This window comes from Sciurus vulgaris, assembly GCF_902686455.1.
Source record: "Sciurus vulgaris genome assembly, chromosome: 3".
Taxonomy (NCBI): Eukaryota; Metazoa; Chordata; class Mammalia; order Rodentia; family Sciuridae; genus Sciurus; species Sciurus vulgaris.
Window position 1 is genome coordinate 43,606,372 of NC_136463.1, and position 16,479 is coordinate 43,622,850.

Consider the following 16,479-nt stretch of genomic DNA (forward strand, 5'->3'; position numbering starts at 1 on the left):
CCCGGGGTTCAGAAGCGTCGTTCTGATTCCAAACAGCTCGCCGCGCAGCTTCTCGTCTGCCAACCGCCTGTAGCTCTGGCGCAGTCACTCCGAATCCAAGTGGCCACGCTCCTCTCCTCCTCCTCAGGGCAGGCCCCAGTGTCCTAAGTCCACACAGTTCTCCTCGCCACTCTTCCCCTGGGCAGCCGCCGGAGCCCCAGTGGCTGCTCCGAGTCCCAGCGCTGTGCCGAGTGGCCTCCTTTACGGCGCTCCCAGCTGTCCGAGTTCACTGCTCCAGTGGGGGGAGGGGCGTCTCGCCGGCAGTTCTACTTCACAAAGTTTCCTGCGTTCCGGGACCCCCGTCCCATCCGGGATGCCCCCCCAGGGGGTGAGAGTCACCCGGCTGCTTTGAGTTGGTCCCAAGCGTCTCAATATCTCCTCTTTTGAATCCTGAGTCCTGGAGCAACATGAAATGCAGCCACCCTCTAGGCCGCCATCTTGCAAGAAAAACCTTTTAATTTTTTAAAAACAAGAAGCAGCAGAACACACCTGTAATCCCAGCGACTTGGTGGGGTAGTGCGGTAGGTTGCTAAGACAGAGGATCACAAGTTCAAGCCAAGACTCAACAACTTTCCAAGACCCTATCTCACAATAAAAAGTAAAAAGGACTGAGGATTTGGCTCCCCTGGTTCAATCCCCAGCACAAGAAAAGTTAAAAAAACAAAAACAAGAAGCAGACAAAAAAATGGGAGTGTCCTATATCTGGATAGGGTGGGAATATCCAAAAAGCATCAGAAGATAAAAGGCATTACCCTGCACAGCTGTTCAAGCCAGACTTGTGATTCTTCTCACTCCCTGCCTTGCAACCCACAACCAAACTCTGACCTGTCATGCTGCCCCCCACATACCTAATCCATTCACTTTTCTCCTCCCTCACCTGGACAATTCCAGCAGCCTCCTCTGTCCTTTCCGCTCCCACCTACAATGCTCACCTGAAGCCCACCTGAAGCCAGCGTCTACACAGGATAAAAGTGGTTGTTACTTGACCTGAGACCCCAGGCCCTGTGTGCAGCCTCCAACTTCCCCTCAATAACCCTCAGTAACCCCTGAGCCGTGCCAGACACTGTTCCCTCATGGGGCCTTGGCTCAGGCTGCACAGTTGGCTCCCACCTATGGGCTCCCCAGGACAGTTACTCTCATCCTTCATGTCCCAGCTTAAGTGTAACACATGTACACCCTTCCTCACTATCCTACCTAAAAGGCATCTGCCTGTTTTTATGAATCTCAGACCATTTTTGCTTTTTTAATGGTGCTTATCATATATATATATGATATTTGCAATGCTCATATCTTTCTTTTTTCTCTTTCTTCCTCTCCTTCTTTCCTTCCTTCCTTCCCTTCCTCCCTCCCTTTTCTATCTGTGTCCTGAGTCACAAGAAAAGAGAAGTTGTCTCCATCTCACTCACCATCATATTCCAGCACTAACTCCATATTGGTTAAATGTAAATGCCAGGTATCATGCTAAGTATCTTACATGTAATATCTCATTCAGTGTTCACCTGAACAGTAGATATTTCCCCCCATTTTATATAGGAGGAAACTAAATCTCAGGAAGGCTAAGTAAGGAGCCTACATCACATAGTTAGAGAGTGGCAAGGCTAGGACTCAACTGCACGTGTCTGGCCCTAATTCATCCATGCTGTCACCACTATGCTATTCTCTCTCTCTCTCTCTCTCTCTCTCTCTCTCTCTGATGATGGCCCACAGGGTTTATGTGAAGTAGGTGCTGAGTCTCACCCCATCATTCTTACCATGTAAGCTGCGGAGGCCAGTTCATAAATGACAGCCTGGGCTCCAAGCTCTGTCACGTTAATCAGCCCTGAAAGGTTGACACATGCAAAGAACATTCAAATATCCAATTAAAGCAAGAATTTTCCTTAGAAAACTAGAACACATTTTAACTTAAGAGAAGCTAACCATGCCTCAGAAGCATCAATTGATGACAGAATTCACTATCAGACTGTTCTAAAAAGAATCCCAGGTATCTTTTCCTCAGGGAGTCGCCAAGATTTCAGGCCGCTAAGATTGACACAGCTCATTCTACAAGCCCCTGCTCTACCAGGGGAAAAAACATTGGGTTCAAAGTAGAAAAGGCTCCTAGAGTTGCAGGTCATGCCCAGAAGATGTGGGGTCATAGTGTGGGAGGGGGAAGCAGAAGGGCAATCTCTATGCATAGCTGATAGGATCACTGAAGTGTGCAACTCTCCACAAACTGCTTTGTCTGTTACTCTTGTCCTCTGTTTAATCTATCACATTACTAGTGATCAGATGGCTAAAATGAATACCTATACTCAAATCACTACAATTCAGTAAACTCACAGATCATAGCTAAAACAGAGCCAAATCAATGATTCTGCATTTGTTAAAATCTTAAAAATTTGGCTGGAAGTCAGGTGTGGTGGTGCACACCTATACTTTGTGAGCCAACGCAGGAGGATGGCTTGAGCCCAGGAGTTCAAGGCCAGCCTAAGCAACATAGAGAGATCTGTCTCAACAACAACAAAACAGACGGATGCTGAGGAAAGGTCAAATGAAGCACAAGGCAGTCTGAATCAGGAGACCTGGGTTGTAGGTTTTGTTCTCCCACTCCAGGACTCTTGGCAAACCCCTTACCAGTGGCCTCCCTTTCCTCACTTACAAAATGCAGGGTGGGTCAGTAGTGCTCAAGCACCACCCGACCCAAATTTGGTTGGTGGAGAGTTTATGCCTGTATTAAAAACCTCCCTGAGAGCCTGATAAAATGGTGCAGGGTAGAGAAGCAACACTTAAGTTTCTAGGAAAGCTCTGGAGACGTGACTAGCCAGGCTGTGCATAGGTGCCTACTGGACTGCTGACAGACCCGCGAGGAAGGTCCCGATCTCGAAGGTCCACCACTCGATGCACACCATGAACATGCTGGGGACAGCCAGGCGGATGTAGGAGCCCCATTCCTGGAAGCACTCCCTCGTCCAACCTGCAGAACAGGAGACAAAACAGGTATTCACTGTATTCTCTGATACTGACCATTCTATTTCAGATACGGCCTCTTCCATGTGATGAGAGGCTAGAAGTAGACTCGGTTCTCCAGCAAGATATAAAGATGTCAAAGAGGACCAGAGTTTAAGATGGCAGGCACTAAACTGTCAATGTTTAGTGAAACTGAAGTATGTTTGTGTCCTATCACCCATACATGCCGCTCCTGGATATAAATGGCAAAGACAGCTTTGTAGTACTCCATAAAAAATGTAGGCTACACACTGTGCAGACTGTGGCTGTGGAGTCTGAGCAACAGCAAGGAGACCGACCATCAAGAGAGAACTAGAGAAATGATAAAATAAAATATGATAGATGCACTGTATGATTGAAAGCAAAACACTGCATACATATATGATACACATATGTGTTATATGCAACAAATATGTATATATGTTTATTTATATATTTGTGTGTGTATGTGTGAATATGGATGGATCCCTCTTTTTTTTTTTTTTCCTGAGAGGGGCTCCCGAGCACAAGTGGTCATCCTTCCTCAGCCTTCTGATTAGCTGGGACTGGGTGTAATACCACTGACCCGGTTTTGAGTAGGTCTTAAAAGACATTGTGCTCACAAACAACAGATGTAAAAATAGAAAAAATAGACTGTCGAGATTAAAAAATTCTTCTGTACATCCAAAGGACACAAGCAGCAGAATGAAAAGGTAACGCACAGAATGGGAGAAAATATTTTCAAATCATATACCTTGTAAAGATGTCTGGATGTCATAAGACCCATAACTCATAAATAATTTCTGCAACTCAGCAATGAAAAAAAAAATTTAAAAATAGGCAAGGGATTTAAATAGACATTTCTCCAAAGAAAATATACAAATGCATGAGTATATAAAAAGAGTTCAACATTACTAATAATTAGGGACATGCAAATCAAAATGAGTTATAACCTAATACCCATTAGGATATCTATTATCAAAAAGAAAGAAAGAAAGAAAGAAACCAAAGAATAAAGGTTGACAAAAATGTAGAGAAATTGGAACCCTTGTGTACTATTGATGGGCATGTAAAAAAGTGTAGTAACTATGGAAGAACAATATGCAGGTTCCTCAAAACATTAAAAGAATTGCCATATGATTCAGTAATTTCACTTTTGGGTATATATTCCAAAGAATCAACATTAATTTTGGGAAGGGATATCTGTACACCCATGTTCATAACAGCATTTTTCACAATAGCTAAAAGATGGAAGCAATCCAAATATCCATTGATTAATGAATGGACAAGGAAATGTAGTTTACACATATAATGGAATAGTATTCATCCTTTAAAAGGAAGGAAATTCTGACATGTACTACAACATGAATGAACCTTGTGGACGTTATGTGGACATTAAGTAAAATAAGCCAAAGACCAATAGTATATGATTTCAATTATATAAGGTGTTGAGAGTAGTCAAAGTCATAGAAACAAAAAGCAGAATGGAGGTTTCCAGGGCCTAGGGCATGGGAAGGAGGAATGGGGAGTTATTATTCAATGGGTACGGATGGGTTCAATGGGTTCAGTTTTCCAAGATGAAAAATTTCTAGAGACAGATGTTTGTATTGTTTGCCTTAGTGGTAATCTAGGTGGGGCACTTGGGAGATGACTGGGTCCTGATGGCAGAGCTCTAGTGGATTAATGGACTAATGGGTCGGTGGACACATGGTTTATCTTGAGCGTAGGTTTGTCATAAAAGCAAGCTGTCTCTGGCATTCTTGCTCTGTGTCATCAGGTGATGCCCTCCACCATTTATGATGTGGAAAGAAGACTCTCACCAGATGCTGAGCAGAGCCTGCACCATGCTCTTGAACTGGCAAGTCTTTGGAACTATGAACTCAAAAAGCCTCTACTCATTACTATTCATCCAGTCTACAGTGTTCAATTAGAACAAAAGAAAATGGCCAAAACATATGGTGTCAATGGTTTCATAACAATGTGAATGGATTTAATTCCACTGATCTGTACACTTAAAAGTGGTTAAAATGGTAAATTTTATGTTTATATGTTTTACCATAACTAAAAATATAAACAAAAAGAAAACACTGCTAAATCAGAAGTCAACAAACTTTTTCTATTAAGGGTCATGTGGTAAATACACTTCACAGGCCAAATGATCTTTGTCACAGCAATTCAACTCTGCTCTAGAAGCCCAAGAGCAGCCACAGGCAATGCATAAAAGATTAGATGTGGTTGTGTTCCAATAAAACTTCATTTATGAAAATAGGCTAGAAGCCAGATTTGGCTCATGGGTTGGCCAACCTCTGTACTAAGTGAAAAAGTTTAGGGAAAAGAAAGAAATCTAAACTATAATACTATCAGGTAAATACAAATGTGTAGGCAGGTCAAAAGAACATGGCACATTTTCCAAAAATATACAATGAAAGAAATATCCAACACAGAGTGCCTTGCGGGGAAGAGAATGGAAACTGTGACATGAAGGGAGAAATACCCTAATATGGGAGGGACAGAAGGAATGTGACATTGGTGTCCCATAAATTTAAGCATGAGAAACTCAGCACTTTGCAACTGAGGTTCAGAGCGGGAGAGGGAAAGAAGTGGGAGAGGATGAGGCAGCACTGAACACACCAAGGAATTTCTGAAACCTGAGAGCGAAGAAAGGCACTAAGAGTCAACTTGACTAACACCATTGGAAAGCAACATGGTCTTCTCAGGGAGAAAAGCACAAGCCTGGGGCCCTACCCTATACCCCAGATTTGGATGTGGTAGTTTCGTGGAAGAACAGGACAACAAACTGACAGAAAATGAGCAGCATAGATTGCCAGATAGCTATGGATGGTGAGAAGGGTAGCAGGGTCAAGGCATTGACCCTAGTGATCAGGGAGAGTCAGGAGCCAGGAAAGCTCTGTCCCCTATCTGCAAATAAAGACAAGGCTGCCTGCCAGCCCTGGGCACAAGCAAGCAGACTATCCTGAGCCATGAACAGAAAGGGTCACCACTTACAGAAGAACCTGAGCCAAGAAATGCTCAGGCACAGCCCATTAGACCTGAGCAGGCACAGGCCTTTAACCAATGGTCAGGCCATCCATGTGACTCACAAGGAAGATGGCCCGTTGGAAGACAAGTTCACAGACAACACCATAAGGAAATCACACAAAATCACAGTTTGAGATGGCAGGCCTCAACCAGAAACTGCGTAGTGAGATCAAGTACTGTATTTCAACACATCTAAGGAGCCATTATGTGTCAGAAAGAAACTGCCTATTAAATTATATCATTTTAACACATGAGTTGAAAAATAAAGTCCATTTTAGAGATATTAAGATGTAAAATATATGAGTCTGAGAGTCAGTAAGTTATAAGAAGTAAGTTCCATGACCCAGGATATAAACAAATAAGAAATATCATGCCAGAAAAAAAATGACACAAAACATATATGAGATTTCATACCTAATGAAGTAAAAATAAAAACTAAAATAAATTTTAAAATAAATCTTAAAATGTTCAGAGGCAAAAGGTTTTTAAAATAAGGATAGGATGATATAAAAAAGAACCTAGTAAAAAATTAGAAATAAAGCATGACTGATGTGATCATACACTATGTGTAATCAGAAAATTGAGAAAGTACACTCCATTTATGTATATCAAACTGCATAAATGAATTCTACTGTCATGTACAACTAATTAGAACAAATACAAAATTCTTAAGAAATAAAACTATAAATTGGCAAAATTAAAAATAATAAATGAATAAGAAATTAGATAAGACATAGGACATAAGAATCATAGTTTTTTTTAATTAAAAATCAAATAAATTTACATAGGGCAATGTTGTTTGATTCATTCTGTTATTTTTTTTCCATTTCCCCCACCCCTCCCACCCCAAGAATCATAGTTAACTATAATATGGGATGTAAGGCTGAGGAAAAGGAAAATGAAGGTATGACATCTGGGAAGAGGAAAGAGATGAAAAATGCATATTTTAATATATTATAGTGAGCATTATGGTTGTTTAGCCAACCACCACTCCTAATTTTCTTGGAACCTTCTGATTTTCTTTCAGGGCTCCAAACTTTCCTTGGACACCAAGACTGAGACCCTGCCTTTGAATTTCTAGTTATATGAGTCAGTTATATAAACCTTTAGGGGTTAAGGTAGGTTGAACTGGTTTTTTTTCCCTTCATTACAGATTATTCTATATATCCTTATACACATATGCATATAAAAAGTTTAAGAACAATCGTAACCCTCAATGTAATCACTGATTGAATTAAGAATCATCTGTGGATACTAAGACCATTGGATGAAAAGTTATTGGGGAACTAGTTAGTCAAATGATCTCCATCATCCTACAGATTATATTCTAGTTACAAAGGACAAAATGCATATTTCCAGTGGCAAAATCTGGCTGTTAGTGCCTCAGTCAAATGTTCAAACTGTATCACCTGAAATTATATGCCTCCAGGGCGATGCAAAAAGTACTCATCATCCCTATGTAGTATTCTTGCCCTAAAACTTTAACATGAATCTACTCATGAGGACAAAAACACAAGATAATCCATGTGGGATATCCTACAAGATAATTGTCCTAGACTCTGGAAAAATCAGTGGCTTAAAAGAAAGGAAGGGAAAGATTATTTAGATAAAAAAATAATGGGGTGGGGATGTAGCTCAGTGGTGGGGCACTTGCTCAGCAGTCACGAGGCCCTGAGTTCTATCCTCAAGCAGCAAAAAGGAAAAAGAAAAATGGAGGATAAAGAATCAACAGCCCAGTGACGTAAGGTTGGTTCAACATCCGGAAATCAATAAATGTAATTCATCACATCAACAGACTTAAGGTTAAGAATCATATGATTATTTCAATAGATACAGAAAAAGTGTTTGATAAAATACAGCACCCCTTCATGCTCAAAACACTAGGAAAACTAGGGATAGTAGGAACATACCTCAACATTGTAAGGGCTATCTATGTATGGGCCCATAGGACTTAAAATCAGCATACTACAGTAAAGAAGTCACATCAATGTTTATAGCAGCTCAATTCATAATAGCTAAACTCTGGAACCAACTGTTAAGGCCCAAAGGACTTAAAATCAGGAATACTACAGTAATGAAGCCACATCAATGTTTATAACAACTCAATTCACAATAGCTAAACTCTGTAACTAACCTGGATGCCCTTCAATTGACAAATGGATAAAGAAACTATGGCTATATATACACAATGGAATATTATTCAGCCATAAAGAAGAATGAAATTATGATATTTGCTGGTAAATAGATGGAGCTGGAGAATATCATGCTAAGTGAAATAAGCCAATCCCAAAATCCAAAGGCCAAATTTTTTCTCTGATAACTGGATGATGATACATAACGGAGTGTGGGGTGCAGGGGGGTAAGAGAAGAATGGAGGAACTTTGGAATGTGTAGAGGAAAATGGGGGGAAAGAAAGATAGTAAACTGAGACAGATATCATTACCCTATGTACATGTATGATTACATGAATGGTGTGAATCAACATCATATACAACCATAGAAATAAAAAGTTGCACCCCATTTGTGTACAATGAATCAAAATGCAGTCTGTAAAAAGAAAAAGAAAAAGAGGAAAAAAATAAAAGAATCAACAACCAAATGCCCATGAACTTTGAATCTCGGATCTCAAAAACAGGTTTAGTATATGATGTTTTGGAGACTGTTAGGGAACTTGAATACAGAATGATATCAGAGGCTATTACGAGATATATTCAATAAGTTTTTTCTTTTTTATTCTCTTCAGTATAATACTGATGTTATGTTCATTCAGGAGAATGTTATGTAGAAGAGACAACTACCGAAATAATTAGTTGTGAATTGTCATGATGGCTATACTTTATTGGATGGCAAAAAAAAGTGAGACATATGGGTCTATGTATAGAGAGTTGGATTACATTTTTAAAAAGAGAAACAAATGTGACAAGATGTTAACAACTGGTAAATATAGATATAGTATGTTTGAATGATCATTAAACCATTCTTTTTACATTTTAGTGGGTGTGAACACTTTAAAAATAAAAATTTGGAAGGAAAAATGAAAATTGCTAGTGATTAGAAAACAATTAAAAATATTTAAGGTTAATAAAAAATAGCAGCAACATTTGCTGAATGCATAACAGCCAGATTTCACCACTGGAAATACGCATTTTGTCCTTTGTAACTAGAATATAATCTGTAGGGTGATGGAGATCATTTGACTAACCTGTTCCCTAATAACTTTTTATCCAATGGTCTTAGTATTCACAGATGATTCTTAATGCATTTTATGCTACAATCTTTGTTCCAAGTCCTTCATATATATTTAAAAAATGATGTAAGTCTGATTATTATCATCATCATTTTACCACTGAGAAAACTGAGGCAGAGATAAGTCCCAGAGTCCACTGCTAAGAAGCGGGACTTGACCCCAGACAGTCTGACTACAGTCAAGGTGCTTATCCACTGGGCCCTACTACAGATGAAGAGGAATAGAGCAGAGAGAAGTAAAGAAATGAAGGAAAAAAACTGATCACGAATACAGAAAAAAATAAAAACAAGCAAACTGAAACAAAAAAAATAGAAAATACAAAGAAAAATCCTACTAAAGAAGCCCTACTATGTCTTAATTGCAATAAATGCAAATGGGTTAAAAGCTATGATTTAAAACTAGAGACTCAGAGAATGAATAATATAACACGTTGTTTATAAAAGAAGCACCTAGAACAAAATGGCATGGAATGGTGGAATAAAAATAGCTGGCTAAGTACATGGACAAGCTGTACTTCCATACATTGTTGACACAAGTTATTGGGGTGCTGGCTCATGAAAATCAATACGAAAGAAAAGCAGTTTTCATTTTAGTGAGACAGAATGACCAAAGGCCTTGAATTCTCACTAAACCAGATCCAAACAGGCTCCACACAGAGCAAGCAGTTGCAAAAATAGGCTTATTGGGCTTGCTCACAATGCTCCTCAGCTAAGGAAGTATCAAGCTAGTCTATGATGAGAAAACACTTAGGACATGCATTTTGGCAAAACAAATGGTTGTAAAAACATGGCAGTAGTCACAAATAATACTTTAGATGAAATTTGATGTAATGGAGAAATCTACCCATAAAAGAAGGGATGCCACTGCTAGACTCTCACTACCTCCAACTCTGCGTCCGTGGACCTGAATAATTGACCATCACTGATATCCTTAACTCAGCTAGACAAGATACTCATTTCACCTTTAAAAACACCCACAGATTGAGACTGACAGGAAGAAAAATTGTGCCACATACATGAAAACAAAAAGAGATAAGGAGGTAGCAATGCTTACATCAAACAAAATAGATTTAAGTAATAAACTATATACAGAGACCAGATCACTATATAAAGGTGTCAATTTATAACAGTTTTCACAATATATGGACCCAACATTGGAGCACCTAAATATGTAAAGCAAATATTAACATATCCAAAGGGGAGGAATCAATAGCAATACAAGAATAGTAGGAGACTTCAGAATCCTACTTCTAGATAAGTCATTTGCACAGAAAATCAGTAAGGAAACACTGGACTTTGATTACACTTCAGACCAAATAGACTTCATACATAAAGAACATTCCATCTCACAACCACAGAATATAAATTTTTATCAAGCAGACATGGAACATTCTCTAGCACAGAGCACCTATTAAACTACAAAACAAGTCAACAAATTTAAGAAGTCTGAAATCATATCAAGTGTCTTTTCTGTCCACAATGGTAGCAAACTAGGAATCAGTAATAGGGGAAACTAGAAAAATTAAAAATTTGTAGAAATTAAATGACACACTCCTGAACAACCAAAGTAACCAAAAGGGGAATCAAAATTAGCCTGAAACAAATTTTAGCCTGAAATTAGCCTGAAATAAATTGAATAAACAAAATTAGCCTGAAATAAATTGAAACAAATGCAAATGAAAATACAATATACAAAACATAATGCTGCAAAAGCAATTCTAAGAGGAAAGTTTATTGAAATAAATGCCTACAAAAAGACCTCAAATAAACACCCTAAGCTTTACACCTCAAGGAACCCAGAGTTAGTAGAAGAAATAACAAAGATGAGAACAGAAAAGAATGGAACAGCACACACACACACACACACACACACACACACACACACGCACACGCACACACACGCGCACACACACACACATATGCACATAAACACACACACACACGCACACACAAGCACATACACACACACTAGAAAAGATCAATGAAACTAAGACTTGGGTTTTTGAAAAGAAACAGAACTGACAAACTTTAGCTAGACTAAGAAAACAAAAGACTCAAATAAATAAAATCAGAAATGAAAGAGGAGATATATACCACTGAAATATAAAGAGACTTCTAAGAACTATTATTTGAAAGTTGTATAATTTAGGAGAAATGGACAAACTCATAAAAACATAAAACCCACTAAGATGGAATAATGAAAAAACAGAATATCTGAATAAGCCAATAACCTGTAAGAAGACTGAATCGGTAATCCAAAGCAAAGCCCAGGATCTGAGGGCTTCATTGATAAATTCCATCAAACATTTAAAGAGGAATTAATATCAATTATTCTTAAATTCTTCCAAAAAACATACTTCATTTTATGAGACTAGCATAAGCATGATACCAAATTCAAAAAAGCATATTACCAGAAAAAAAACACAGGTCAATAATCCCTGGTGAATATAAATATAAAAATTTTCAACAAAATACTAGCAAACCAAATTCAACAGCACATTAACAGGTTAATACTCCATAATGAAGTGGGGTTTATCCCTGGATATGATGAGTACATGTGATACCATATGATTACCCCAATAGATCCAGAAAAGATTTGATAAAAGTCAATATCCTTTCATGATAAAAACTCAAAAGATTAGGTATTAAAAAAAAAAAAAACTATCTTAACACAATAAAGGCTACACATGACAAACCAGAGCTAAAATCATACTCAAAGGTGAAAAGTTGAAATCTTTCCCTCTAAGATCTACAGTACAATTCAATACAGTACTGAAAATAACAACCACAGCAATGAGGCGAGAAAAATAAAAGGCAATTAATGAAAAATAAAAGGAAATGAACTCAGGATCTCAAAGAGCTATCTGACCTCCCATGTTCACTGCAGCATTCTTCACAATTACCAAGACATAAAAACAACATGAGTGTTCATCAAGAGATGAATGGATAAAGAAAATATACACACAGAAATATTATTTAAAAATTAAGGATTTTTAACTCTACAGATGAATCTGGGGACATTATTTTAAGTGAAATAAGCAGACACAGAAAAATAAATATTGCACGATCTCATTTATGTGTGGAATCTGAAAAAGTTAAACAGAAACAGTAGGAGGGTGGTTACCAGGGTTTAGGTGGTAGGGGAAAGGGAATCATGTTGGTTAAAGGGATTAAACGTTCAGTTTAAATGAATAAGTTCTGGAGCCCTCATGTGAAACACAGTGAATACAGTTAATAATAATCTAACATGTAGTTCAAGTTTTCTCAGAGAGTAGATCTTGCATATTCTTGCCATACACAGAAGGGTAGCTCTATGATGGAGAGTTTACTTAGCAATATAGCAGTAATCATCTCACAATATACATGTATATCAAAATATTATGTTGTGTACCCTAAATATATACACTTTGTTAATCACACCTTAATAAAGTTGGAAAAACAGAAAAACAGAAACAAAAACAAATCTAACATTATGCTTACCAGTGCACTGCTAAATGCTCAAAGGAATTTAGCTAAGTCACAAATGGTTCTATTTTGTTTCATGGGTTAGTCTATTCACTTGAGCTGATGAGACAAAATTTCACTTTCATAGAACATGATAATTTGCAAGAAAAAACTAGGATTTTGTATTAGTAATTTTAATTCATATTAATTCTCAGAACTCAATAGCTGCAAATAGTCTTCTATGAACGAAGTCACCTTAAAAAAATCACACATCACCCTGAAACTTTTACATTTTCAAGAATTTAAATATTTATATAATTTTTAGATTCCCTAAAAGATAAAAACCAGAACTCCTTGTGAAAAAAAAATTTCAGAAAACAGAATTACATATTCCTGAATATCAAGTGACATAAGGTAAGAAAGCAATATCACCATACCTCCCCAGGTGTCGACGTAGATTTTTTTCCACCACACATAAAGGAAAAGAAGAGCAGACAGGACGAACTGGGAGGTAGTGTTAGCCCAGGCAGATCCTCTGAAGGAGAAAAAGCCGTCATTACCACTGAGTGTATCCTTCCAAATATACACCAGCAGACAGCCCCTGACCAGTTTTTGTTCTGTGGTGACAGTTATTAGATAAGCCTGGAGCTCTTGGGCTGTCGTCTTTTGATGTTTTAAACACTAAATCCATTTATAATAGACTTGTTCTCTTTACAACAATATTGAGTTTTGTGGAATAACCCAATGTTACTAACCATCAATTAGAAAAAAAAAGGACAAAGATTTATCACCATTCCTTGTGTTAACAGCTTCAATAAACTGTCAAACCATTTCTCAGATATAAGTAGTCAGAAAGGATATATCAACCAGCTACTGTGTTCAAAACACAGATCCAGGTTGTAGAATTTTATTTCCCAGGATAATAGCTTGTTTTCCATTAGAACCCAACTTTGGGGCTCTGCAGTAGGCAACATTTCATCGCCTATCGTGAGAAAATAAAATGCCCTGTCCCAGCACAGGAACTCTGCCACCTTATCTATTTTTGTGTTCATTGTAAGTGTCACATTTAATCATTGGTTTATCTATTCTCTTACCCAATCCCCAAACTGCATTGACTATATTTCTTTGGGAATTCCTAAGGTTCACCACTGGAGAAACCATCTTGGTGGTCAATCCACTGTCCTCACCCTTGCCTGCTAGACTATGACTCCCCCCACAGCGCCTTCCTTTTGAGCATAAGGAAGATGTTATGCATGGTTCTCACTGATGTGTTCTTATGTTCTGATCTCTGCTATCCTTTAACTGATAGCTTTGAACACAATAGTTTCCATTTACTATCAGTACCCACATTATTAACATCTGTACACTCATCCACCTATACATAACTGAAAAAAAATCTTATTAAAAAACACCCCCATAATAGTTGATGTACTTCATACTTCCTATTCTAGTTCACTTTATTCTTTTTAATTCTTAATATTTCATTTTTTTAAAGTGCTGGCCATGATCCACTGAAATTATTTTTATTTATAAAGGAACACACTGCCCTGAAGTAGCCCAAAAGTATTGGGGCTTGGTCTGCACGTGCTGGCATGACCACTCAGTAGTCACAAGTGCCAAGGCTGGTTCTGGGCTGAGGCACCAGAGGCATGCATCCTCAAGTGAAGGGCGGGCCACCAGGATGCCTGCCAAGGGAAGCTCAAACTGACTACCTTTTCTTTGTGGGGCCCTCATTTCCTCAAGCTTTGTAAGATAGAATTTGGCTCAATTTATTAACATTCAGAGATACTGGAAGAATCCCTGCAGGCATCTGTCCCCTTCTGCCTCTGCTTGGTCACACATCTCAGCCTTTAAAGTAGCAATTCCCTCCAAGCTAACTACTTCCACACACAGGTATCAATCCCTGCCAGACCTGTCCTTATCTCTTCACCTAAATAAACTCTACTGCTCCCCCTTCCAACTGCCTGAGCTAACTAACTGCTCCTCCCTGGGCTCCCACAGCTAGATCTTTCCTGTCGCACAGGTATGAACACTGACAGGTATATTCCCTCTCATGACTGCTTCACTCCCTAGGAGGGGAGCCAGCACACAGTAGACACTCAGTCTTTACTGAATGAATAGCTTTTGACTTACACCACTCCAAGGTCCAGGGCATACAGCAGGAGGGCATTCATGCCCACGTTGACAATATTCGCTGCAATTCCAGTAATAACTTGGGGCATGATGATGCCCTGAAATCCCCAAATAGGAAATTATTAGCATTTTCAAAAGCTATTTAGCTAGGTTGTCAAGTAGACGATCAGAGTTAAACATGTGCCAATTTTAAACGGTGGTAAAGTCACCCAAGACTGGAATGGCCAGAGGTGAAAACAACCAGAACTGTCTCCACTATTACTGCAGCATCTGGCCAAGCCAAAGGTTTTTTAAATGCTTCTGAAAGCCCTGGTAGGTCAGTTTTCATAACAGCAGCAGAGACAGAGAAAACAGGAAATAATCTCATGAAGAGCAAACAGGCCCTGGCAAGATGTGTCGAAGAAAGAGCATCAGGGAAACACTGGGGCCTAGCTGCTGGACCGCTCCCCAGGTGAGTATTAAGCTCTCAGGTGCAAAGCACCCAGCAATGCCTGCTTCTTAGCAGGTGTGCAGAAAACGTTCAGCCCTTTGTTTTATGGTGCCAGTTGCTCATTTCTTTTGTTTACACTGCCCACTCCATACTAGTATTCAGACATTTTCTTTAGGTAAAACTTCTCCCCATCCCTACTACCTCTCTATTTAAACAGAGTAAACTGCTATCAAAGCAGTAAGAATTCACTCTGGCCTCAGGCAACTTTGCCTCTATGTTTATTTATTTATCATTTGTTTTGTTTGTGTGGTGCTGGGAATTGAAACCAGGGTCTTGCACATGCTAGGTAAGTGCCCTACCACTGAGCCAACCCCCATCCCTGCCAGAACTTGACTTTATAATTAAAGGCAAGCAAGTTGCTTGCCTGTGGATAGACTTGGAGGAGACAGCGAGGTGGAGCTCAGCTTCTGTCCCTACACACCCGCCTCTTGCCCTTGGCCCTCTCCTTTGCTCCCCGCTTCTGCCTCTGGTGTACCAAAAGCATGATGGACCCCGTGTACTCTCAGGAAGGTGGCCATAGTAAATCTGGACCCTCACCCTCTAACTCAGAAGCTCAGGACCAGGTCCCACACCAGAGGCAAAGCCAGCACCAGCCTAGAAGAGAGGGTGGGTGTGGGAGCAGCAGAGAGAAAAAAGAGATGACCAAGAGGAATTGGACAGCTTGATACAGGGACCTCTCTTGGGCTGGAGGATACAAGGACCCACATCTCTCTGATAGAAAACTCCAAGAGATATGGAAAATAACTAAAGGAAAAATATTAATTACTTTTATAGAAAATTCCTTGAAAATATTTCATATACATTTCCAGTACTACAGGGTAAAAATATGAGAAGAATCAATACCTGACTTTGTAAATATCTTGTCTGCAGTTGGAACAGGAATGCTGCCTATAAAATCAAACAGAAAAACAAATACAATCATTATTCCAGTACCCACATTATTTACTTCATTTTATTGTTTTTACAGTGCTAGGGATTGAACCCAGGAGCTCATGTATGCTAGGCAAGTGCTCTACAACTGAGCTAAATCTTCAGTTCAAGATCTGATTTCTAGTAAGATATTTCCTCATGATTATGTATGTGATCTCAAACTCAGAAAATCAGACCTACCCTAATTAAATGCT

General features: G+C 38.9%; 1 protein-coding gene across 1 annotated transcript in view; it reads right to left on the reverse strand.

Moving 5' to 3' along the window:
- Positions 1–16,479, reverse strand: part of SLC47A1 (solute carrier family 47 member 1) — a 103,458-nt gene that overhangs the window by 38,466 nt on the left and 48,513 nt on the right. The window contains exons 23-27 of the mRNA XM_079130349.1: positions 16,199–16,243; positions 14,866–14,963; positions 13,170–13,267; positions 2,879–2,992; positions 1,791–1,858 (exon numbers count right to left, since the gene is read on the reverse strand). Coding sequence (XP_078986475.1) covers positions 1,791–1,858; positions 2,879–2,992; positions 13,170–13,267; positions 14,866–14,963; positions 16,199–16,243 — 423 coding nt within the window. The remainder of the gene's footprint in view (positions 1–1,790; positions 1,859–2,878; positions 2,993–13,169; positions 13,268–14,865; positions 14,964–16,198; positions 16,244–16,479) is intronic.